A 27,107-nucleotide genomic window follows, 5' to 3' on the forward strand; every position below is an offset into this window, starting at 1 on the left:
GCAACTGCATACGGCCTACAAGAGGTATATTTTATGCCCCAGAATATGACTTTACATAAATTCTGCATTGTGTTTGTTCTCTTAAGATTCCAGGAAATCACATGGAGAGGGGAAAAAATCTTCCTCTTCTCCTTCAATCAATACAATCCCTTAAGAGACCAAGCTTCAGGACATTCACATAAAATATTAGCTTTATATATTTGCAGTAGATAAACTGAAGTAGCAAGGCAATCAATCAATTTTCAATTACTTTTGGCATCTCAATATGATAGGACACATACTAACTATCAACAATAGGGAAGCTAACGAACTGCTCCGTGCCTATAGATGCCACAAGGACCCAAGGCATGCAGATGAGTTGTGTTAATTGTGACCGGGGCTACGGCACCAAGTGTGGCCCTGAAAATAGCCATATTCCAAAGACAATGTGGGACCAAGCCAAGAGCACTGACCACAATGCTTTGGTAACACATGAACTAGTTGAGACGGTTGGGGGAACTGCTGGCTGCTATTCGTTTTTCAATGGCTGCCATTTTGCCGTGCAGGAGACTCTCCTTGTATGCGCCAGTGAATCTGAAGCCTGTTGTGTTGTGCTACTTCAGTCCAGGTCACACAGCTGGCAGTAGTACACTTGTCAAAAAAGGGGCTCAGAGGAGATCAACAAAATTCTGGATGTGGTGGGTTGTTCCAAATATAGCACGAGGCTGCAAAGAAGTAGTTGTACTTACAATGTCAAACTTCTGGGTGATATTCCCCTGGACATCGAGTAAATAAACTTTGCCATAATGCGTTCCAAGCGCCAAAAACTGAAGAGAGGAAAAAGAAGATACTCAGTGAAAATTAAGACTTTCCATGATTTACGTACATTATTGTGCTGGTGCATGCTAGCTGTCAAAAGTCATCTACTGATGACAAATGTTGGCCGGCAGTCTCCTCCTGCTGCCTCCTAGTCTATTGTGGCAAATCACAAAGGCAGTGTGAAGACAGGGGCTCATCCTGACATATGCTGAAGAATAAAATGATAGCGTTTGATGAACTATCACTTTCCGTATCGGCTTAGCTAGACCGAGGAGTTGAAACAAAATATTCCATGAATAAGGCCACCACAGATATTTTTAAAGCCAGTTCCTGACTTCTGCCTCTTTGTTGCACCTTCATCATGACGGAAGCATCAAGCTGGTGCGTGTTAATTGAAATAGAAATTGAAATACTTTATTGTCACTTGTACAGCTTGTATACAGTGAGATTGCACGAGAACCCCTCACTCAGCTCTCTTAGTCTTAATTCCCCTCGTTTACTGACGCACACCCACCAAAACCGGAAGTCAGTTGCCCTGTTGTTATCTTTTCATTCAGCAGCCTAAGAGCCCATGGATAGAAGCTGTTCTTTACCCTGTTGGTGCGACTAATCCTGCTTCTGTATCTTCTGCCCAAGGGCAGGAGATCAAGAAAGTGCCGGCCAGGGTGTGAATCATCCCTGAGAATTTTCCTCACTCTCCTGAGGCAACGTTCTTCCGCTATTTCATCCGGCGGATTCACAGGACAGCCCATAATACCTTGTGCTGTATTCACCACCCTCTGTAGGCACTTCCCATCAGTTGATGTCAAACCAGCGTACCACACCGTGATGCAGTGTGAAAGGATACTTTCTATTGTGGACCAGTAGAAGGAGATCATCAAATGTTGGTTGACATCGTTCTTTCGCAATACTCTGAGGAGATGGAGTCCCTGTTGGGCTTTCTTAACTACCGGGGTTGTATTTATTAAGCGTGTAAAAGTGGTACTGCTGCTAACCTACAGAGGAGGGGTGGATACCCAAGACAACATGTCACAAGAAAGTTCAGAAGAGGAGGTAACTTTGCACCTGAGAAGTGGGAGTGAAAGAAGAAAGGGAATAGTGGAGTGAAGAAGCCGGGACACTGGAGGAGGGAGAATGAAGTGGGGGTTTTCTGTGGCACTGCCACCACCTGTCCAAAGCACGGGGTTAGTACATATAAAGCTTTGTGGCACAAAAACAAGTCACTTAAAAAAACAACAACGTATAAACGGAATTGCTTGCTTTTAAAACTGCCCCACCATTTTAAACCACCCCAAAAGTCCCAACTAGCACTGAGGTTATCTCAACTATTTTTCCTGCATCCAGTTCTTAACCACATGGGGAGATAGAATAATAATAATAATAATAATAGTAATAATAAAAACTTTTATTTATATCCCACCCTCCCCGGCCGAAGTCGGGCTCAGGGTGGCTAACATCAAATATATAGCATTAGTATAAAATCAAGCAATAATTAAATTACCTCCTAAAAACAGGTCAAAATCAAATTAAAGTCTAATTAGATGGCTTTCCACAGGGTTAGGGTTGGGAACAGCAAGTGCTCATCGGCCCAGCTGTTTACGCTGATTTTATATGGGCCTGTGAGAATGCTGGGAGGCCTTTTTCATATTAGTTCTTATACAAAAAGAAAAGGGGAGTCAGGGTGAGCCATGGCCAAAGGCCTGGCGGAACAACTCCATCTTGCAGGTGGAACAACTCCATCTTGCAAGCCCTGCAGAAAGATGTCAAATCCTGCAGGGCCCTGAACTCTTGTGGCAGAGTGTTCCACCAGGCCTGGGCCAAGGCTGAAAAGGCCCTGGCCATGGTTGAGGCCAGCCTAATCTCTCTGAGGCCCGGGATCTCCAAGGTGTTATTATTTGTAGACCATAAGGTCCTCCATGGGGCATACCAGGAGAGGCGGTCCCATAGGTACGAGGGTCCTAGGCCATATAGGGCTGGAAAGGTTAAAAGCAGCACCTTAAACCTGATCCTGTACTCCACCAGGAGCCAGTGCAGCTGGTATAGCACCGGGTGAATGTGATCCAGTGGCGAAGACTCCGTAAGACATTCTGCACCCACTGGAGTTTCTGGGTCTGTTTCAAGGGCAGCCCCACGTAGAGTGAGTTACAATAATCAAGCCTGGAGGTGACCGTCGCATGAAGCAAAGTGGTGAGATCAGGGCGGGAGAGGTAAGGGACCAATTGCACATATGAGCAAGTTAGCACAGAATCATGGCATGCATTCCTTGAAAAGGTGGGTCGGTCTCTCTCTCTCTCTCTCTCTCTCTCTCTCTCTCTCTCTGACAGGTCAGTCCCAGTTTAATCTACAAAGAAGATGGCAATGCAAATGACCCAGCCTGCTCTCGTCCTGCGGTCAAACCTTTCAGCCATAAAAACAGGTCGGAAACCAGCATTAAGTGTGTGCAGTGTGCATAGAGCACATGTGCTGCATGAGCACATAGAATACCCCCCCCCCCCAAAAAAAACCCCACAAAATAAGTGCTCTACTTGCTATTTCATAATATAACAAAAACCCAGGCAGGGTTATTATTTATATATTTAGATTCTAAACAGAGATCTAGTTTATGCTACCGAATTCTGAGGACTAAAAACAAATTAACCAACAAAATGTTTGGTGCTCCTTTATATAGATGAGGATGCATCTCTCCCCCCCCCCCCCCGGCACCTTTTCTTTAGCATTACTCAAGTGGTCAGACTCCTAAATTCTCTGTATTTCATTGCATGTGAGCATGCTTCATTGCAGCCTATAATGAAATGCTCAAATTTACAGGCACTACTAAGTGTGTCAGTCAAGCAGCACAATCTTTTTTTTTTTTTTAAAATAACCTTACAGAAAGTCAAGGTTCAAGAGGATTTATCAAAATGGAATTGCTTAAAATGAAATTTCAGTTCAGGCACTTAAAATATGAAGCCACATTAAAGAGAAGTCAAAAAAGAGAGGGGGAGAGAGAGAGAGAGAGAGAGGAGAGAAGGGGTTCATTAGAAATTCATCCCCTGCAATGCCTTTCACTCCTGCAAGGTTGCCTTTTTACAGGAAGAAAAAAGTCCCCCGGGTAAAAAAATCAATACTAGTTAATAAAACATCAGGTGTGCAGACATAACTAGGTATGACTATTCCACTGCACAGGGCTGCTTGAATGCACCAGGTGCCATGACGATTAGTCATCGGATGCAGACAGCGAGTCCAGTGAAAATATGTTTTAGCATTGCAAGGAAAAAAATAATAATTCTGGAGGGAAATTAGTCTGAATATATGCCACTCTTCGGTACTCCAAACAAAGCCAAATTGTTCTAATCAAAACGTACATCTATCATACAGGCTACGGTTTTATTTATCTTTCATAGGGTTTGATTTCTTTCTTTTTTTTAAGGGATACACACACACACCACCCTCAGTTTTTAGCCTCAGCATTGTAAGAGACCAATTCCTAAAAGACACCTAGACTTCAGCTTCTAACATTATTGATCCTACTCATAAATAGTGTAGTTTGCTAGAAAACCAAAAGTGCTCAGTTACTTAAAACAACTCTGCTGTTGTGTTGTTCTCTGTGACACTATAATTAGGGTAGAGCTTGGACAGCTCCAAATATAGAAAATACTTATAGTGTTGCCCAATAAATTTACTACTTCTTTTTTTCTTTTTAAAGGAAGCGTCATAGTTCCAGATGAAAATTGTCAGCTGTCAGATCACAGAAACTTTCAAAGATCAGTTTGGCTGAACCTTTGGTGATCCATAATCTCATTAAGCACTGGGCATTTCCTGGTACGGGGAACCTTTTATGACCCGGGGCATGCTGTGTTTGTGCAACAAGGAATCTCTGCAAAATAACATAAAATCAGAATGGGAAGGGACCACGAAGGGTCATCTAGTCCAACCCCCGGTATTTTTTCCCTTTTTAAAAAAGGAAGGAAACAGAAGTGGGAAGGGGTGGAGAAAGAGATGTGGGCTTTTGGATCGTATCCCTTTATGTCATTATTGTGTGAAGGGATGAAAAACAGTTTATTTCTTATTACAAGCAGAAAGGGAACTAGTCAAAGCTCAGTAGGCTTTAGATCTTTTCACACATAGAATCGTAGAATTACACAAGACCGCTGTTTTATGTAACATATTCAAAACCTTAATATAGGAAGGATCAACATGTATTAGCCAAGGGTGTATAATTCTAATCTCAAGGTAAGGCGGGTGCCTTAAAGGAATTTGAGGCTTGCCCAAATTGAACAAGGAGATGTACGATACTATAGACAAGAGAAAAACGTATATCCCTAAGTGTAAATCAAACTGTTCAACTAAACTTATCCTGTCCAGGTAAGTAGACCAATCATCGGTTATTTGCAGAGGTAAACCCCGGAAGATTACCATTGTACCAACTTAGGGGGTATGTGACGTAAGTCAACATTGCATGTCCAAGGTAAAAGGTAAAGGGACCCCTGACCCTTAGGTCCAATCGCGGACGACTCTGGGGTTGCAGCACTCATCTCGCTTTACTGGCTTCCGGGTCATGTGGCCAGCATGACTAAGCCCTTCTGGCGAACCAGAGCAGTGCACGGAAGCGCCGTTTACCTTCCTGCCGGAGCGGTACCTGTTTATCTACTTGCACTGGTGTGCTTTCAAACTATTGGAGGCGCAGATTGCAGCTATAACAAAGGCGGCATTTTTTCATCTCCGCCAAGCTAAGCAGTTGGCTCCTTACCTCTCTCGCCCTGACCTAGCCACTGTGATCCACGCGACGGTCACCTCCAGACTGGATTATTGTAACTCGCTCTACGTGGGGCTGCCCTTGAGACTGACCCAGAAACTCCAGCGGGTGCAGAATGCCGCGGCGAGACTCATTATGGGGTCTTCGCTGCGAGATCACATTCATCCGGTGCTATACCAGCTGCACTGGCTCCCGGTGGAGTACAGGATCAGGTTTAAGGTGCTGGTTTTAACCTTCAAAGCCCTATATGGCCTAGGACCCTCGTACCTACGGGACCGCCTCTCCTGGTATGCCCCACAGAGAAACTTACGGTCTTCAAATAAAAACATCTTGAAGGTCCCAGGCCACAGAGAGGTTAGGCTGGCCTCAACTAGAGCCAGGGCTTTTTCGGCTGTGGCTCCAACTTGGTGGAACGCTCTGTCACAAGAGACAAGGGCCCTGCAGGACTTGACATCTTTCCGCAGGGCCTGCAAGACAGAGCTGTTCCACCAGGCCTTTGGTCAGGGCGCAGCCTCACTCCCTCCTCTGGCAATCTCTACAGAACTTTAGTATGGTTGTCATCAATTTTGATTTTAATTAATTTTTATAATGTTTTTAGAATGTTGCACTATTTTAGCCGCCCTGAGCCCGGCTTCGGCTGGGGAGGGTGGGATATAAATAAAATTTATTATTATTATTATTATTATTATTATTATTATTATTAGGTTGGCAGGAGCAGGGACCGAGCAACGGGAGCTCACCCCCTCGCGGGGATTCGAACCACCGACCTTCCGATCGGCAAGCCCTAGGCTCTGTGGTTTAGACCACAGCGCCACCCGTGTCCAAGGATATGGAAATCTAATTTCAGATGCCTCTTAACACTAATATATAGTCACAACCTTGTACATATATAAAAAAACCAACCCTTCGCTTAGATTCCTTACATTACATCTCTCTTCCCCCTTCTATTACCTCTAACTTAACTGGGGTGCACTTGACCCCAGGAATATAATGTAAGGTTTTCAAGCATGGGTGAGTGGTGGGTGACTTGAAGAAAAACAGTAAATGCAAATAATTTATCCCAGCACGGGGCTGAGTGGAGGTCATGTTTATTCACCAAGCACTTGACAAAAACGTCAAAAAAGTGATTGGATAATAGGTGGCTGCAGGAGATTTGCCAAGTAAAGAATTTAAATCAAAACCACCTCCCCTGTCCTCCACTTCTTCAGAAGTGGCAGCTAACACAGAACTACTCCAGGGACAAATTGGGCAGCGTGCAAAGAGCTCACAGTAGTCAGAACTCACTTAGTGAATCGCTAAGCAAATAATTGCCTATACCCTCATGCTTGCCGGGAAACAAATTCTCAGCAACTGGAAGCATCTCTACAGTGTTTGTTACCACAATTTAGAGCTTCTGGTATCATCTATACCCAAATCTCAACTGTTTTGGTGAAGACAGCACAAATTTACATTTTTAAAATATTACATATGTGTGTGCATTAAAAACAAACAAACTCTTACCTTCTCATGAACCATCATGCAACTGGCGACGTCCTTTTGAAGAATTTCTGTAACGCCATTAGAAAGCCTTTCATACTTCAGCTTGGGCTCCTCTTCACTGTCGTCTTCCTGGATTAATAAATTTTAAGAGAAAAGAGGGATACTAGTTTTCCTCAGGTTTACACACTCCTACTCTTCCCACCCCAAAATAAAAATACTGCATAGCAACAGCCATAGATGGTCCCCCATAAACTCTTTCTAACAATCACTAAGAAATGGAAGCCAAAATACAGTGGCGCCCCGCAAGACGAATGCCTCACAAGACGAAAAACCCGCTAGACGAAAGGGTTTTCCGTTTTTGAGTTGCTTCGCAAGACGATTTTCCCGCTAAGCCGCTAAACCGCTAATAGCACTAATCCGCTAATAGGGTTGCTTCGCAAGACGAAAAAACCGCTAGACGAAGAGACTCGCAGAACGGATTATTTTCGTCTTGCGAGGCACCACTGTACCAACTTCCAACTTTGAAATTCCTGGCACCTGAATTCTGATAGCATTTTTTCTTTTCCTCAACATGTTAGTCAATACTAGCTCAGGAAATGCTTAATAATTTCTTAAAACCAGGAGGGGAGAATCCAGAAGTGTACTTGACAAAATAAAAGAAAGCCCAATGTTCTAATTACTACACAAAGTACATCACATATTTACTTATTTTGAAAATTTGTATACTTTTTAACTATTGAAACTTCCAAGAGGCTTACACGGACCAGAACATATAGTGTACATTACAATTATCAATGAAAAGTCAGAAGTTAAAAACAAGTTGACTAAAAATAAAAAATATCCACCCTATTTTGGGTGGTGGTGGGGAGAACACACACTCTAGACTCCAAGGAACCTCTCAGACGAAAAAAGTCACTTGCAGTTTTACTCTAAATCCTGAACATTAGGCAGGCAGCTCCTGTTTGGCACTTAGGTGCCCACCTAGAACTTTTTACCCAGGTTTTCTCTGTGGAGTGATCCAGCTATGTTGATGCACCAATCTAATCCACTGATTTATGACACATTCTGTATATGTTATATGTCTTTTCATTGTTGATTTTTACACCATGATATTTTAAAAATATTGGTGGTATAGAAATTATTGCAAATAAATAATATAAAAACAGAGTCGAAACAATCTGTTGTGCACCTCGAAATGGAAACCCTATGGGTTTTAGACAACATCAAAAAGGATGTTTCTGAAGCTTAGGAAACATACATTTTTCAGTGTCGTTTCTTTCCATTTGTATCCTACCCACTCCCTCTTGCCAAAGGAAGCAACAGTTTCTTTAAAAGAGTATTCCCAACACATTATTTTTCCGTGTGCATAGTGCTTTTACAAAGAATGAAAGGATGGCTCTCCACCACAAGGGGCTTGCAATCTAGAAGAAGAGGAAGGCTGGAGAAGAGAGGGGGAGAATGTGCAATGATTGCCGTTACATCTACTTAGGCTTACAGGAATTACAGATATAAAAAAGTAGGAATTACATATTACTTAATGACATGAAAAGCCAGCCACAGAGTGGAAGCCTCACAACATTCCCAGTTAGAGTAGACCACTAGAGGAAAGAGGGTTTCTGACCTTGAAATCTTGGGCAGAATCAAAACACTATTTCAGTCACTTGAGCCTATTCTTTGTATCCGCCATTGGCTAACTGATGGTGTTAACCACACGTGGACAATGTGCAGGTAGCTTTGCGGGTTCCTCAAAGGATGTTCAACCACACACCTGCACTCGGTGTCCTGTGCTGACAACTGCATTCCTGCGACCCACCAAACAGCGGATTGTCTGTCATTTGGGAAGCAAGGGCAGGTGCACAATGCAGCTGTCAATATTCTTTCCCATGCTTTCCCTCACCCACCTAGCTGGCAATGCGAAGAGCCCATGGATGTGCACATTCCTCAGTTGTTCCCACAAGTGCCCATTAGCTGGGTAGTAGGGAGCAAGGGGGGACGCGGGTGGCGCTGTGGTCTAAGCTACAGAGCCTAGGGCTTGCCAATCAGAAGGTCGGCGGTTCGAATCCCCGCAATGAGGTGAGCTCCTGTTGCTCAGTCCCTGCTCCTGCCAACCTAGCAGTTCGAAAGCACGTCAAAGTGCAAGTAGATAAATAGGTACCACTCTGGCAGGAAGGTAAACGGCGTTTCCGTGCGCTGCTCTGGTTTGTCAGAAGTGGCTTAGTCATGCTGGCCACATGACCAGGAAGCTGTACACTGGCTCCCTTGGCCAATAAAGCGAGATGAGCGCCGCAACCCCAGAGTCGGTCACGACTGGACCTAATGGTTAGGGGTCCCTTTACCTTTAGGGAGCAAGGAGGTGCTATGAGACCAGGAGGAGAGGTTTAAAACTCCCTATCACCTTGCACCAAACTGGGGGTGAGGGAGTGTGTACATGTGTGTACACGTGAGAACAGTGTTAGAAACTCAGATATATAAGCTAGACGCCAAATGGCTCCTTAAACCAGGGATACAGTCGCCAAAACGGAATGCCTAGTTGCCATTTTTGGTCCAGACGGCTCGAAAGTCGTATTATTCATTACAACTTCTTGGTTCCTGAAATTCATTCTGATTGTGCAGACAAAATATAACAGACAGAATTCTTCAGGATGTGTTGCTCGTGTGTGAAAACAGTCAAGATGAAAGGATCCTCAGGCACGCACCTCCAGGTGGTGGAGACGTCAGGCGCCAACCTGCCGCCCAGGCATCTTCACTTGGCCGCAAGTGGCCAATAGCCAGGTGCAAAATTTCTCCTCCCACCTGGCAAACTTTGAATGCTGCGTGAGAGTGAGTGAGCAGAAGGCTCTACGTATCTGTGATTGAGACTGGGGTGTGCTTGTGGCTGTGTTTGTCTATAAGGAAGGGGGAGTGTGCCTTATTTGCATGCTGCCCTCCGGAGCCATAAAATGTTGGCATCCCTGGTGTAAATGAAAGATTTGAATGTAGGTTTTCCTAGGCTGCATCGGCTTCCTAGAAGTGGAAATACTCAAGATTAAGGAAAGACAACTAACCCACCAATAAAATCCCAATGTTGAACTAGTCAGAAAGCCAAGCAATTCAAGAATGACTCTAAGAACAAAACTTCCACGTGTCTTACCTCTGAGGTAGGTAACTTCTGAACACATCCATCCTTCAAGTATAGGCTTATATCAGCCAGCCCCATGGATATTTGAGCTTCGTAAGACTCCCAAAGCTCACACCACTATGAACACCCTCCCCCCAAAAAATGTCTTGAAAATCATTATGGGCAGGTTTAGAGCTTGTAAGTCCTGTTGGGTGCATTTATACATGCCCAACTCTAGTTGTTTTGCTGATTGATCAGTTGTTTGACCAGGGATCCACATATTTTGATTGGCTTGATGGTCAGCCATCATTGTAGTCACCAATGATCCCCCTGAAGTGGGTAGATTTAATGCATGGGTAGGTAAACTAAGGCCCGGGGGCCGAATCCAGCCCAATCACCTTCTAAATCCAGCCCATGGACGGTCCAGGAATCAGAGTGCTTTTACATAAGTAGAATGTGTCCTTTTACAGTGGTGCCTCGCAAGACGAAAAGAATCCGTTCCGCGAGTCTCTTCGTCTAGTGGTTTTTTCGTCTTGCGAAGCAACCCTATTAGCGGCTTAGCGGATTAGCGCTATTAGCGGTTTAGCGGCTTAGAAAGGCTTATTAAAGGCTTAGCGGCTTAGCTGCTAAAAGGCTATTAGCGGCTTAGCGGCTTAGAAAAAGGGGGGGAAGCGGGGGGGGGGGAATCACAAGACTAGCAAGACGTTTCGTCTTACGAAGCAAGCCCATAGGGAAATTCGTCTTGCAAAGCAACTCAAAAACGGAAAACCCTTTCGTCTAGCGGGTTTTCCGTCTTGCGAGGCATTCGTCTTGCGGGGCACCACTGTATTTAAAATGCCTCTCTGGGTTATTTGTAGGGCATAGGAATTCGTTCATTCTTTCCCCCAAAATATAGTCTGGCCCCCCACAAGGGACAGTGAACCGGCCCCCTGCTGGAAAAGTCTGCTGACCCCTGATCTAATGCATCTGGTGCCCTCTGTATGTCTTGCACTCTAACTTCCATTAGTCCTAGACTGCATGGCCAATGTTCAGGGAAGACAGGACTGAGACCATAGAGAGGGAACCAAGTTGGAGAAGGATGGCGTAATCTCAGAGACTTCATGCTGTGCTTTGGAAGTAGATTCAGTGGAGTAGCATCAGGGGAGCTTCGATTTGCCAAGTGATGACAAAAATACCCATTTACTTAGAATTTGTTTAACCGCCCCTCCCCTCCACCAGCAACCCTCTCTCTTTATTCCAACTTTTTCTATATCTTCCTGAACTCCCACAACTGAGAAATACTATCCTATGGTTCACAAACCAGCAACCAATCACTTCAATGCCTTTAAAAGGGGTAAATACTCTGTGGAGGATCCAACCTCTGTTTGAATCTGAAATCTATGTGATAGAACTGTGATGCAGTTTACATTTGGACAAGGTTTTTCATTTTGTGTGTATATAAGCACACACAGAGTATGCCACTAAACACTGTACAGTGGTGCCCCGCTAGACGAAAGGGTTTTCCGTTTTGGAGGCGCTTCGCAAAACGAATTTCCCTATGGGCTTCCTTCGCAAGACGAAAGCCCATAGGGAAATCTCCAGGACAGCGGGGAAGCGCAGCGCGTCTTCCCCACTGTCCTCGGACCTCCTCCGAAGGCTGGCGGCGGGGCGGAGAGACCTCCTCCCGCCGCCAGCCTTCGGAAGGCTGTCCTGAAGACTTGGGGTGGGAGAAGGGTTTCCTCCCGGGGTTTTTTAAAATGCTGGCGGGCGGCAGCGAAGCCTTCGCTGCCGCCCGCCAGCATTTTAAAATCGCCCCGGACAGCGGAGAAGTCCCCCGCTGTCCCGGGGTTTTTTAAAATGCTGGGGGTGGGAAGAAAAGCCCTTATCCCCCCCCCCCAGCCTTCAGAAGAGGTCGGGGGACAGACTGTCCCCGGACCTGGTCTGAAGGCGGTTTCCATAGGAACGCATTGATTGATTTTCAATGCATTCCTATGGGAAACCGTGCTTCGCAAGACGAAAAACTCGCAAGACGACAAAACTTGCGGAACGAATTAATTTCGTCTTGCGAGGCACCACTGTACTTGAATAAATTTCAATTTTCTGCTAGAAGAGCAAGAACCCTACACAGGGTTCCCCTACACAGAAATCAACCCAGCTTTGCCACTGAATGCACACTCAAGAGACCTGCCGGCAATCCAGTATGTTTTAAACACCTTTTTGCCCCCTTCCCATGTTGCACTTTTAGATTTCCTCCTGCCAGCTTCTTTGAATCCAACCCAATGTGTGAAGTAGCCCTTTCATTGAATAATTACTGTATGTTCATAACACTGTTTTTCTTTCATATCTAAAATTTTAAAAAAACTCAGGAATCCTTCCACAATAGTGGTTGAGGGTTATATAATATCAATTCCTTATATTGGGAGGCAACTAAGAAGCAGATACCTTCTTAATATGACCACATTTGCAGGATTTAAGTGCCGCCATACGCTGGTCTACAAACCAGTGAGGTAGCTCACAATTTCACTAAGCTATTGAAATAGTATCCTCACAAAACCACAAAGGACAAGCTACAGTAGAAAGGCCTAAATTTCAACTTTCTTCTTCACCTACAACAGCCAGGGACTTTGGTGTTAAGTTCTGAAGACAGAATTTTTTTAAAAAGGGATTAATAGAGGGATGTCAACAATCAACGACACAGTTGTCGAAAACAATGTGTCAAGATGTCCAACAAGATGCAATTTTTATTCAGTAAATCCAACACTGAACAAAGTTGTTACCAGTCAGACAGACTCAATGTCAAATTAGAGTGCAGGGCATAATCAGACAAATTACCTGTGCTTCTTCATTCTTGACAGATGCAAAACAGTTAAAATCAAAAAAAGTTAGCGCAGTCTGCAGCTTCTACGTTATGTGACAATTAGCACATAATTGCATTTACGTACATTTTTATTATGAATAAGACACTTGCAATGTACAAATGATCTGCACACTCTGGGCATAAACATGCAGAGTTAAAAGTGAATTCTAGGCATCAAAGTCATTATAATAAGATCCAACATGTTGCTGAAGTCTGGACATCAAATGTGCAACCAAAGTGAAAAGTTAATTCTAGTCCCTCAAGTATTTTGCATAAAAGCATTCATCCACGGACCATTAGATAAAGTTACTGTAAATAAGTTTTGCCTGTCTTATTTATGAGTGAAAACTAAGTAATTCCTCCTGTGCATGCATATACAAAAAACATATACTTTCAAAAACTCAGCTCACTGAAGCATTCTGCCAAGCTTCAAGAAAAAACATGAATAAAGCGAGAAACTTCAAATATTGCGCACACTGATGTACCCACTTCATGATTTTCTGACAGGTATCTCTTATGTTAAATAAAAGTCAAGCTAAAGGTGAATTTGAGAGGCTTTTTCTTTGCTGTAAACAAACAAAATGAAAAACTATTTGTAAAATACAAGATTACTCCATTTCTGCAGACTATATATCACCTTCTAAATAAAGAGACGGAAAGCATCAACAGCAATTGATGAATCAGTTTAACATATATATATATATATATATATATATATATATATCCCCATCTCTCTCTCTTAGGAGAAGCTTTTATGCAGCATGAACTTCTAAAGGTAAACACGCGGCAGCGTAAATAAAAAGCAAATCAATAATTTTTGTTAAATTTTAATAATCCTGCAAACCTACAAATAAAACCATCATCAGCCTGAGTTGAGATGACAGTTAGCTGCGTTTCTATGACAACCTGGTTGAACAGTACAAGTCTTGACTTGCAGCAAAGCTTAAGATATGAACAGAGTGACATTTACTCCATACAGGAAAACTCACAGCTTTCTTCTTTAAAAAAAATATAAAAAAATCAATTTCTCAACTAACATGGATTTTTACTAAGTATATGGCACTTTTAATTAAAGGCAAAGTCCTGTATACTATCCTAAAGGATTCTCAAGTCATTTGGAAAAATAATAATATCACTGTCGCTTGCACTGTTTTGACATTTCTGTTTGTTTTCCCCTCACAATTCTGTTGCAGAGAAAATACACTCAATTTTAAGATGTATGAAGTAGTTGGATCTATCCCTCAGCTATTGGTGTCGTATTTTACCAAGTCAAAAGATTAACATTTTATACACACATAATACCAGGACCACAGACTTATTTCACTCCCTACAGCTTCCAACATAATCAAGAGATATTTTTCACGTTAAACAGCAAACATGTTCCACCCACAATGTATAACAAAATGCTTCTCAAAATCACACACACACACCCTTTTTAAGTTGCCTTTTCTTTGGATCCAAGAAACTACAACTACAGTCCAATACAGAATTCAATCCTGGTCAAGAAATATGAGCAATAAAATAAATGAGCTTACTGAAATTAACGTACTGTTGGATTATGGCCTATACATAAACGGTGTTTCTATGTGCAGGTGTGCAGTTCAGAACTTGAAAGAAAACTTTAAATCGCACTGACAGAGAATGTGAGGTTCAGACTATAGTTGGGATTTTAAAGAAAACAAGCATGAAACTCAGCTATTGCATAACTAATTGCCAATTTGACATAGTAATCAATTCAAAATCATTTTCCAGATGTTCACTATTTACCTTCTCACTTTGCGTCTGAAAGCACAGGAACAGCCAAGTTATTACCCAGCAAGAACCTCAGTTTTCTGTGGACAGTTTCTGCTAAAAGCTCCACACATAACACTAATGCAATTAAGTAATGAGATCAGAAAACTGCTTAGGGCTGTATCGTCCATTAAGACCAAACTCCTTTGAGCAAATCAATGGCAGGCTTCTCTTCTTGTAATCAAACTACAGGTTGGTCTATCTTGGCCCTCCCCAACTTGGTGCCCTCCAAATGCTTGGGACTACAACTCCCATCAGCTCCCCGTTTTCATCCCCACAGAAAGGCTGTGGGGCAAGTTAGACTGAGAGGTAGGAAATGGCACCAGATTATCTATCCTCTGGGCTTTGTGGTCAGGAATTTGAGCCTTGGTTTCCAGTCGAAGACCAACATTCGAGCCACTGTGCCACACGGGCTTTCAGCAGAGACAGCTCCGTATTACAACAGGGCTTCAGAAATGAGCATGTTTGATCCCATTGGTAACACGGAAGATTCAGATTTAAAAGGCTTATTAACACTAATTCTGAATTATTGCTGTCAGCTGCAGTGCCTGTGGCTTTTGCCTGGTAGTACAAAATGGACCACGGAGAAAGTAGCAGAAACCTCGAAGATCTCAACTGCACCCATCAATAGGGAGACAAATATGCACCTGTGAATAAAACGTCAGCTGATTAAGCTGCCCATCTTGGCTGTGAATCCTGGAAGACCTGTTCTAAGCCTTGCAGGCCCTTTTCCACCTGGCCTGGGAGAGCGAGGCCCTGGCGGACTGACTCCAGCTACAAAAGCTGAGGCTGCAGGAGAGGCCAGAGAGCATCTTGGCCAACCCATGTCATGGATTCTGAGCTGCCGCTCACTATGAACCATCATTGGCAGCGTTTATGTTCCATGCTCATGACAATATTTTATTCTCTCGCTAATTATGCTGTTTTAAATGTGCATTTTATATTTGACTTCCCTTAGCAAAGCTTTCTCTTGAAATGTTTAAGATATATATATAGATAGAAAGATATAAAATTGTTAACTTTGCTGGGTTAAATGTGCATTCTGTGGTTGACCTTCTTTGTAATGTTTTATTTTGAAATCTTTAAGATAATATTTTAGTTTCCAGTTAATGACATTGCTTTGAATGTATACTTTGACTTTCTTCATTAATGTTTTATTCAGGATTATTTTGTTTGATGTTTTAATGTGTTATAAACCGCTTTGGGACAAGGGTGGTTTTGGGACACGGGTGGCGCTGTGGGTTAAACCACAGAGCCTAGGACTTGCTGATCAGAATGTCAGTGGTTTGAATCCCTGCGATGGGGTGAGCTCCCGTTGCTTGGTCCCTGCTCCTGCCAACCTAGCAGTTCGAAAGCACGTCAAAGTGCAAGTAGATAACTAGGTACCACTCTGGTGGGAAGGTAAACAGCATTTCCGTGCACTGCTCTGGTTCGTCAGAAGCGGCTTAGTCATGCTGGCCACATGGCCCGGAAGTTGTACGCCGGCTCCCTCAGCCAATAAAGCGAGATGAGCACCGCAACCCCAGAGTCGGTCACGACTGGACCTAATGGTCAGGGGTTCCTTTACCTTTAAACCGCTTTGAGGCTTGTTTCTTAAAAATATAAAGCAGTATAGAAATGAAATGTCTAATAATGCCCATTAACCCCATTCATACTGGCAGCCCATGTAGAGACCACGTAAAGCTAAACCAGCCAATGGAAGAACTAAGTTATTTTCTATTTTGGCAGTGATTTGATATTTAAATGCACCAGCCCTGCTCTCACCACCTCCCCTGGAATTACACCTTTCATTTCATTACTGGAGTTTGATTCCCACAAGCCTAATCACTGAAAGCTTATGATTCTTGAATTGGTCAAGATGGATTATGACGTTTGGCTTTCTCTCAGCAATCTCCCTCTCCCTCTTTTTATTCCTTTTCTACAGAGGATTTATTTAAGCTTTTCGCCTTCTTGAGGAAACGTACCACACAGTAGGGCAAAGAATTATGATGATATGGCTACTACCACTGAATATATATTAAAATAGTTGTATTGAGAGCACAGAATGCAATATACAGGTGAAAAGAAAGCAAACAACATTTTCTGCTCTTCCGAGTTGCCACTAAATTACAGTCATGCTATCAGCGTGAAATGCCAACTTCAGTTTCACTTTTAGAAGTCTGCCAGCAATGAAGATGAGTTAGGTTATGAGAAGCAAAGGCTCTGCTGAATTCTGCAATGTGTCACAAGATCCCGTACAGAACAATCCACCCACAACCCAGCGCTGTCCTGACTCGCCCCAACGCCACCATTGGAAGTCTACGCTGGCAAATCCTAGGCAACAGCTTCTGAGAAGGTTGCACAACAGCGAATAGATTAGATTTTAATTTAGATGCTGCTGTCCTGCAAACGATTATGCGCAAAGTGGTTTGCAACATGAACCCAAAACAGCAGCAACAATTCTCTCTGTGCATGTGGTATGAGGCGTTTAAAGTTGAATGTGTTTGCTCAGACTGGCGAAAGCTGTTTGTTAATCCCGTATGACCCAATTCAATTTCTATGCATTTCCTTCATGACAAGAGGTTATATGAAGTAACCTATAGGCCACCTGAGCCACTGTGATAGGGAAAAAAGGTTTCTTCAGCGTAGTAAGTTGCCTTATATAGAGTCAGAATAATGGTCCATCTGGCCCAGTATTGTCTGCACCGATGGCAGCAGCTCTCCAAGGTTTCAGGCAGGCAGCCTTTCCCAGCCCTATCTGAAGATGGTGAACCAAAGACCTTTTGCACACAAAGCATGCGCTCTACCACTGAGCTATGGCCCACTGCTTTCACAAGCTATAGGAAAAGCATATTGATACTTAAACACTACTTCAGAAAACCCATTAATGTGAGCTACCATTGCATGTGACTATGTGCAAGGAAGATTGTTCTGAAGTATGATTTTCCCCTATCATAACAAGATGTCAATGTCTTGCAGCTGCAAGAAACTTCATGCGGCGTTCATATAGAGGCTTGACAATCTGCTCAACACGTTTTCTGAAGGCTTGCAATGGCATGTCCAAAAGTCCAGTCACAATCTAAGCCAGCCAAGAGGTCCAAATAAATCGGTTTGCATAGCCAACAGTACTATGAAGTCATGGATGACCTTGAATATGGGCAGAATAATATCGTTTTCCTGCTTCAAGTTGACGTCTGACAGCAATGGCAGAAGGGAGAGCTCTTTGCTCCCCAGCAGTTCAGGAATAGGGGTACAAATGCTTGCATCCTGCTCTGAGAGGAGACATCTCCCATGCTTCAACACACTCCAAAAAGCTTCTTCCTTCTCCCCTGTCAGTTGGCCTCCTGGCTATGTGATATTCCTATGTCTCTAATAAGGAACACATAGCCCAGCATATAGAGGCGTGTTTCAGCTGTCATGTTGCCACAAATGGAAATTTGTTGCCATAGGAGTAAGCAGCAAGCACACATATACACATGCACACTTTCTTCTTCCACACCCAACTAAAGAAGGAACTTCTTGAATCCCATGGCTTCCAAACCGCTTGTAAACAACGGTTAAACCACAATTTCACAGTTCAGACATCACAGAAAACTGATGTAATAACCCAGAAGACTCGTCTTAAACCAGGGTCAGAAGAGAAGAAGGAAGAGCCTCTGTGGGGTTTAACATAGTGTGATGAAAGCTTCTGAGAGGAACTGACTCTGGGGACTTCTAGAAGATGGCCTTTTTTTTAGAATTAGCATCATTCTCTCTGATCTATTACTGCTTTAACAAACTATGTGTTAAATATCTGATTGGCTAATTAACACAATGCTTTTGGCCCATCAAAAGCAAAATGAATTTCACATCCCTCTTATCAATCTGCTTTTAAGATGTCCCTCACTACCCTTGCAAAAAATTACCACTTACCTGTGACTGTGCACTGTACCAACTAAACAGGGAATGAGTATTTGCCAAAAGGGCTTTCTCCACTCATACCTCACCTGGACAACAGGACAGTACAGTGAGAAGCAAAGAGACTATGAAATCCACAGCCTGGTGCACACAATGGGAGAGGCAAAGCAACTCTTCCTTTTCTCAAGATAAAGTCGGCCAACTCCTCTCAAAACTCAGTAATTGTCACCCTTCAAAAGGACCACTTGGTTTCTCACCAAGCTCCACAAACCTTCAAGGTACCATATTCTTCCCTCAAACCTGAGCCATTGTTCAGAAATGTTCCTTGATGTCAGAACATGCAAGCTCTGTACAAGAGACGTTGTCAACTTCATAAAGATCCATGAAAGAGCACTCCGACAAAGTTCTGTCTCTTTAAAACGTTCCCCAACCTGAGCAAAATCCCACTGCTCTTTATTACATCACACTTTGTTGCTTTCTGTTCACTGATGTCCCTTGTGGGCGCCCTCTTTCCAAGGCGTTTTGTCTCTGGCCACTCCTCATTTGGCAAGTATCTGACCCACAGATTGACAGCTGGGTGCAAAGAGCTGTAGTGCATGAATACGCAGCACAGCTCGGAATCTTTTTTCCTTCTCCAGAAATAGTAGGCCGTGTTAAGTTCAGGCTAAAATGTAAGGTCAAAGCAGGAAAGAAAACTTCCAGCACTGCTCTGTCCACATCAATGAATTAATATTGTGAGGACATTACAATTCTGTTGATATAGTAATATTTCAAACTGAGTTTCATTCATGTCGTATGCACTGCAGCATTTTTATACTTTAGATATTCTCAAATAAGAGAATTGGAACTTCTAGTTAATATTAATAGCTCATTAAATTAGCCATCTAATTTTCACCCAAGAAAAGGAGATACTAGAAAATCCTGAGAGTCATCCACTTGGTTTACAAGTCAATCCTAATATGACGTATACAATTATCTTTGTTACACATCACCAGAAATTTGTTTTTTAAAATTGATGCAGCAAAAGATTCCATTTAAGCGCCAATATATTATTTAAAACTCATCCTATAGGCTCAAAATGATGGATTATTTCTATAGTCTCATTAATTTTTTTGCCCCTTTTAAACAATTTTTAAATTCTCATATCTCGTTAAGGCTCATCAAGAGAAATTTTCCATTGCAGGGCAGGGATAATTTGTGCGCCAATAACAGCACAGTGATTGTGAAATCTTCTGCGCTGAGATGCTTGTCCAGAACCAAGTGATTAGCTACCAAGCCAAGCTTAAGGTGTTAGTTTGGGCTTTAAAACCTTGAACAGCTCAGGACCAGGTTATTTGAGGGGTTGTCTCCTCTCATATACATCGTCCTCTGGTCCACACCACAACCTGCAGAAGTTCCTCTGGTGGAGCGTTGAGAAGGGCCTTCTCTGCTGTGGCACCTCCCATGTGGAATGCTCTCGCCAATGGGATCAGGCAGGCACCAACTGGGGATGCTTCCAACAGCTATCAAAGATGCATCAGTTTGCACAGCCATTTCCTGAGCCTTAGTTCTGGTTCCCTGACTCTCCGGTTACCGTGATGATGCTTTAATGCTGATTAAAACAAGTTCAATACTTTGAAACGCAAATACAGTTGTCACAATACACAAAGCGCAACAGGCTGAATGATAATAACTGTGAAAATTTTACTGGTTATTTCCTATCGTAAAGGTCTAGTCCAGTATGTGCAACATATACAGTTTATATGTATGGTGTATAACCTATGGGGCTAAGTCCAATGTTAATACATTTCTTCTTTTCTTATCTTATCTTACTGCTTCTTCTTGTAAGTTCTTGAAAGTTCCTGTATAACACAATCCTTAGGTAAAAACAGAAAAGTCCCCAAGGTAATGCTGATTAAAGCTATGCTGCTGATGATTCATTATCGGAATATTTAATTGAACTCACCTAAACACGGTTATGTTGGTGTGCAGTAGTAACAAGAAGGGATTTGTTTATTTTTGTAGTTTGTTGCACAATTAATTCCATGCGCGTCCAATGGGACATCTGGCAAACATTTATCCAGTAGGAAATTTCCGTGCCACATAGAAAGCCACTTTTGAGACAGAGATTTTCAAAAGTTATTTGATATGGAAGAGGGATGTGGTTTAACGGGAAGCATCAAAAATTCACTGAGTACGTCCAAGGTCTTGACCATGCCTAAAGCAGCTCTTCGGCATTTCTAGCAGAATCCTTGTGTTCTACTTCGTCCTTCCTTTACGGCCTAGGACCCACGTACCTACGGGACCGCCTCTCCTGGTATGCCCTACGGAGGACCTTAAAGTCAACAAATGACAACACTTTGGAGGTCCCAAGTCACAAGGTGGTTAGATTGGTCTCAACTAGGGCCAGGACCTTTTCAGTACTGGCCCCGACTTGGTGGAACGCTCTGTCACAAGAGACTAGGGCCCTGCGGGACTTGACATCTTTCCGCAGGGCCTGCAAGACAGAGCTGTTCCGCCTGGCCTTTGGTTTGGACTCAGTCTGACCCTTATGTTTCCCTCCCCTTATGGTTTTGATCTATGGGCTACTTTTAAAATGAGGCTGTATTTTAACTTGTATTTTAAATTGGTTCCCCCCCCCCCTTATGTTTTTATTGTCATTTTACTGGTGGAAGCCGCCCTGAGCCCGGTTCTGGCCGGGGAGGGCGGGGTATAAATAAAATTTATTATTATATTATTATTATTATTACATGACCCCCTGCCACAAATGTATTCAAACTTTATTCTCTACTTTATGAGCAGTTTATCCTGCTATATTCCCACCCCAAATAACCTCATCTGCCTTAATGTGTAACTCCAGATTATGCACAAAAGCATCAAATAAGCAAACAAAACTAAATTGCATCTAGGAGTAATCACTGAAACAGAAACCTGCTCAAAAGTAACACTTTTGATCATTCTCTTTATCATTGGTAGGGTGAAAGAGAAATGGAAAGGAAAAAATAAAATTAATGTACATCATACATGCAATTTCAGCACCTTATACAAAGTTAAAGAAAAGATTTTAGTGCTCCAAGATTGCAGGAAATATACTTTTCAAGCTAAAGCAGTTTTTCCTCCTGAGAATTAAAATACTATTTGAGATTACTTTTTTGCTCAGCATATCAAGGAGGAATAAGGAGTAGTCCATCTACTTCATAAGAAAGAGTTCATACTGCTCAAATCATACGTAAGATAGTAAACTGACAAGCACTTACAAAAAATGATCTGGTACAATTACACGAAATATTTAGAAAAAAAATCACCTCAACTAAAATGTTTGCTTGACACATGGAGTAATGTGATAAATATGCAAACTTAAAGTGAAATATTTTATATGTACTAGTTTAAACACCTGGAAAACGACAGACACTTATACAGTAAATAGCTCTAGAATTGCAATTCTATGCCCGCTTAAATAAAGATAAGAACAACTGAGCACAGTAGGATTTACTTTTGAGTAAACATGCATGATTGTCTGTCAGACTGATAGATATAAATCCCACAGTTAAACGCTACATGAACTTAGTAATAAAACGTCTCACATAACATTTTAGTCAGGATCTGCTCAAGCTGTAATCTTTTGTTACTTTGAGACGGGGCACAAACCATCAAGAAGTTTGTGCAGATGGTCCCTAAAAATTTCCAGGGGAAACCCTGCTGTTTACACCGGAGTCAGTCAGGTTTTCTCCAGGTTGACATTTGCTCCAATGCAGTGCTAAAGAGAGGGGGGGGGGCAAGAAGACAAAAGCGCTGGGACCTGTAACTTCTTACTCCAGTAACATGTAAGTTACTGACATTCAGAATACAACAAAAGGATGGAAAGGAAAAGGCGAGGGTAACAAGGGATCGCTTTAAGCAAATACAATTAACTCATGCTAAGATTTTGTCCTTGTTAAGCCAAAGACTTTAAGAAAGAACTGGATTTTTGGGAGGGGGCCACTCAAACCCTTGGCTGCTTTAAGATGCTGGAATTAACAGTGTGAGAAGTTACAGAGAAAAAGGGAGCAAGCTTGAATGGGCACACAGAGAAGTTTAGACCAGAGAGAATATACTTAGAATCATCCATTCTGAAGGAAATCAGCCCTGAGTGCTCACTGGAAGGACAGATCCTGAAGCTGAGGCTCCAATACTTTGGCCACCTCATGAGAAGAGAAGACTCCCTGGAAAAGACCCTGATGTTGGGAAAGATGGAGAGCGCAAGGAGAAGGGGACGACAGAGGATGAGATGGTTGGACAGTGTTCTCGAAGCTACAAACATGAGTCTGACCAAACTGCGGGAGGCAGTGGAAGACAGGAGTGCCTGGCGTGCTCTGGTCCAGGGGGTCACGAAGAGTCGGACACGACTAAACGACTAAACAACAAACAAAAGAGTTGGAAAGGATCCCGAGGGTCATCTAGTCCAACCCCCTGCAAGGCAGAAGTTCTTAAGAGAGGGCATGCAACAAACCTTGCATGCAATAAACCTAATAACACCCCCCCCCCAAGTTTTGCTTTTCCTTCCATTTTGCCAAATTAAATTTCCATATAACTCAGAGGCTTGCAGGCATCCTACCATAAAAATATTGCTATTATACACCTATTTTGTGTTTCTCATTCTCTCCATTCTGAAACGAAAACTGGACCATCAGAATTAGCAATGCAGAATATAATATTATGTGGCATTACACAGAGCAGGACATAAAGCCTTTGGCAAAGGTTGATATTTACAATGCAAGAATCATCCGTTTGGGCTACCAGCTGCCCTCGCAGCTCCACTTTTTTACACAAAAAATCAATAATAATCTTATTGTTGTTAGAATTGGTCTGAAGAATTATTGCTTTTTCAACTTCTTTAGAGAGCCAAAAAAGTCCCCCACCCCTGGGACAGAGCTACTCTGGGCACCTCCAACAGCTTTTTTTACTTGTCATTACGACAAAGAGTTTTTGCAAATTATGCCTCTTTGAAAAGGTTTGCTATGCAGTATAGTATAGTAAAAGCTATGGTTTTCCCAGTAGTGATGTATGGAAGTGAAAGCTGGACCATAAAGAAGGCTGATCGCCGAAGAATTGATGCTTTTGAATTATGGTGCTGGAGGAGACTCTTGAGAGTCCCATGGACTGCAAGAAGATCAAACCTATCCATTCTGAAGGAAATCAGCCCTGAGTGCTCATTGGAAGGACAGATCGTGAAGCTGAGGCTCCAATACTTTGGCCACCACATGAGAAGAGAAGACTCCCTGGAAAAGACCCTGATGTTGGGCAAGATGGAGGGCACAAGGAGAAGGGGACGACAGAGGATGAGATGGTTGGACAGTGTTCTTGAAGCTACCAACATGAGTTTGACCAAACTGCGGGAGGCAGTGGAAGACAGGAGTGCCTGGCGTGCTCTGGTCCAGGGGGTCATGAAGAGTCGGACACGACTAAACGACTAAACGACAACAAAGTATAGCAACTACCACCCATAAAATCCAGCCGCAAATTCCTTTAGTTATGCAGAATTACATATTGTTCCTTAGGATCCTGGCCATTTTTTAATCCATTCTATCCAGGATCCTAAGGCATTTTGTCACATCTTTTCCTTGCCCTTTGGACAGTCTTTACATCTTTCTCCCCTAAAAAAAAATAGTTTTTTTTAGAATAAACATGCACAGAAATAACATGGCTACTCGTGCCTTGCAATGTTATTTTGCAAAGCAATGATAGCAGACATAAATCTAAGCTTGGTTCAGAGCACCATTAAATATCAGTTCCTTTTAAAAAAATATGTAATATACAAACATTGTTTGAGTAAATGAAAACGAGATTGACACGGAGCAAAACTGGCAGCATTCAGCTTTCAACTTTCAACAAGATTTATTTTGTCAAGAGTCATTATTTTACCAGAGCTGTGTGACTATCCATATTTATTTTTAAATATCATCCATTTTGTGTTTTCAGTAGCAACACAGTCCCCTAATTGTAATCGAAGCCTAAAAATCACCTGCCATAACTTCTCTGTAAATAAGCAGCCTCCAAATTTGAAATGAATCAAAGAAGCTGGAGGAGGTGGGGGAGAAGAGCGTGTTTTCCTTGCTTATTGACAAAGGACTGACATTTAATACAACTGGAACATCACCTGGCAGTGCTCAGGTATGAATTCTTTTTGAAGGAAACCTTACCTCAGACTCATCTGTAGATTCTTCATTGCACCTGGGCTCCTGAAGACAATACAAAAAAGGGAAGGAAGGAAGGAAGAGGTTACAAATGCAGACATAATATGCAATAGACATGCAAAGATTTGTTCAGAAGTACATGGGTATAGGATTTGTGGCTGTACTGTATTCCCCCATGGTCTTTTTTGCTTCTGGAAGTTAAAAGACAAATAACTAGCAAAGATTTAGAAGATTCTGGTTATATTCTAAAAGAATCTGATTATATTCCAGATCAGCGGCGATGTTGATTTCTGCATCCTTTGTACCAGGATATGTTATGTGAAATCACACACTGATAGCAGATAATTGTCACGTTGTTGTGAGATACCTAAAGCAGACAACACACACAATTAGCACTATACTTATTCAGTTGTTTCTAGGAATGAAGAAGGCACCCCACGACCACCAGCACAGAACAAACAGTTGTTTCTGCCGCTGTGGAGATTAATAACAAATGGAACATTTGCTTGAGTCTAGCCCTTCATCTCGTACACCAGGTGATAGTAAGATTTAAATCTGGAGTCCCACAGATATAGCGCATCCTTTAAAAACAAATGTTTCATCAGAACTTTACACGCAGGCTTGTTCTTGTTTATCTAATGTATACTTTGTGGTTTCTCTGTGTTGGTCACACAAAAATACACTCATAGCATGTGTCTCCTACACCCAGGTAGGGCTCCTCATGGTTCACTGTTGGGGTGTCTCTTCACTGTACGTGTCCCATCTCACAATCCCTTAAGTGGCAAGTGATTGATCAGCAAAGATGATACAGGCTTTCCATTTCTTTTATGAGGACCTGAATTATGCTGTTTTGGACTATTAGTCCGTTAGCCTAATACAGTGGTACCTCGGGTTACAGGCTCTTCAGGTTACAGATGCTTCAAATTACAGACTCCGCTAACCCAGAAATAGTACCTCGGGCTAAGAACTTTGCTTCAGGATGAGAACAGATATTGTGCGGCGGCGGCGGCAGGAGGCCCCATTAGCTAAAGTGGTACCTCGGGTTAAGAACAGTTTCAGATTAAGAACGGACCTCCGGAACGAATGAAGTTCTTAACCAGAGGTATCACTGTATCTCGCTTCACTGAATTTGTATTAGACAAACCAACTGGTTCTTCTTCTCCTAACCATGATGGTTAGGCACTGGAGGCTGCAAGGCTCCTGACTACCAACTGCTGGAAACCACAGAAGGGAAGAGTTGTTCTTGTGCTCAGGACCTCCTTAAAGGTTTCACATCTGCTTGGCCATTGTAAGAACAAGATGCTGGACTCAGTGGGCCATTGGCCTGATTCTGCAAGTTCTTCTTATGTTCTTCAGTGGTGAAGTCAATGTATTATTTTTATCCCACAGGGCACTCAAGGCTGCTCCATATTAAGAAATAAACAAGCTAAACTTATGTAACAAGGGACCAAACAGTGAAACATTCTCTCTTACAAGTGCATTTGGGGCTCTTCCTTGAGAAATTGTTAACGTATTTATTACGGCCAACCTTTTGCGTAACAATTTCATGGATGTCAGAGATGTTCAGCAACACACACACACACAAACAAACATATATATGCCATTATTGTTGGGTAGATTGTTAATCCCACACACTTCTATTTCTGAAGACCTCTCTTCACTTTTGTGGCTCACATGAGATAGCCGTTTCTCTTTACATGAGAATTTTGATTACACTGGATTCCCTTTAAAGGATTGCTCAATTTAAATTCACTCAAGAACTCTCGGTGGCACGTATGTTAAAAACCAACATTATTCTTGTTGTTACATTTCTCAAGCCGTCAGAGAACGTATGACTTAAAAATCTCTTCTTCACAAGGCAATGAATCTTTCTGCCGCATACACACAAACACACACACAAGAAATTGAGTCTATTCTTGCTAATCTCTCACCTGTCCAGTGGTAAATTCTGCTGATGCCATGCCTCCACAGAGGTCAGCAAAATGAAGATTTACTTAACGCATTTACAGTTATCAATAGCAATAAAAGGTTACAACTAATATGCTGACAGTGAACGTAAGCATTTTAACAACTGCATGATGGAAAGAAAGACTATACAAGAGAGAAGGCAGTTCAAACCTTATGAGGCAACATTTTGACAATAAGATGAATAACTGTAAGAGGGTGGCTGCTGGAGAAGGGGTGGGAGAGACCCAAAATGGCAAAATCCCCTGTCTGAGTTTACACCACAGGGTGAATTTTGGGCAGTAACATCACAAAATAGATTCTTGTTAGAACAACTTTTTGAAATCAAGACTGCTCTACCACTATGAGCTCTATAAAATTCAGACCGGCCAGATACAT

General features: G+C 42.5%; 1 protein-coding gene across 1 annotated transcript in view; it reads right to left on the minus strand.

Annotated features, from left to right (window-relative positions):
• The window catches only part of VPS41 (VPS41 subunit of HOPS complex), a 110,287-nt gene that overhangs the window by 77,503 nt on the left and 5,677 nt on the right, over positions 1-27,107 (minus strand). The window contains exons 2-4 of the mRNA XM_028750077.2: positions 24,771-24,809; positions 7,034-7,141; positions 729-806 (exon numbers count right to left, since the gene is read on the minus strand). Of these exons, the coding sequence (XP_028605910.1) occupies positions 729-806; positions 7,034-7,141; positions 24,771-24,809 (225 nt within the window). The remainder of the gene's footprint in view (positions 1-728; positions 807-7,033; positions 7,142-24,770; positions 24,810-27,107) is intronic.

Source organism: Podarcis muralis, chromosome 12 (assembly GCF_964188315.1).
Source record: "Podarcis muralis chromosome 12, rPodMur119.hap1.1, whole genome shotgun sequence".
In the NCBI taxonomy this organism is placed as follows: Eukaryota; Metazoa; Chordata; class Lepidosauria; order Squamata; family Lacertidae; genus Podarcis; species Podarcis muralis.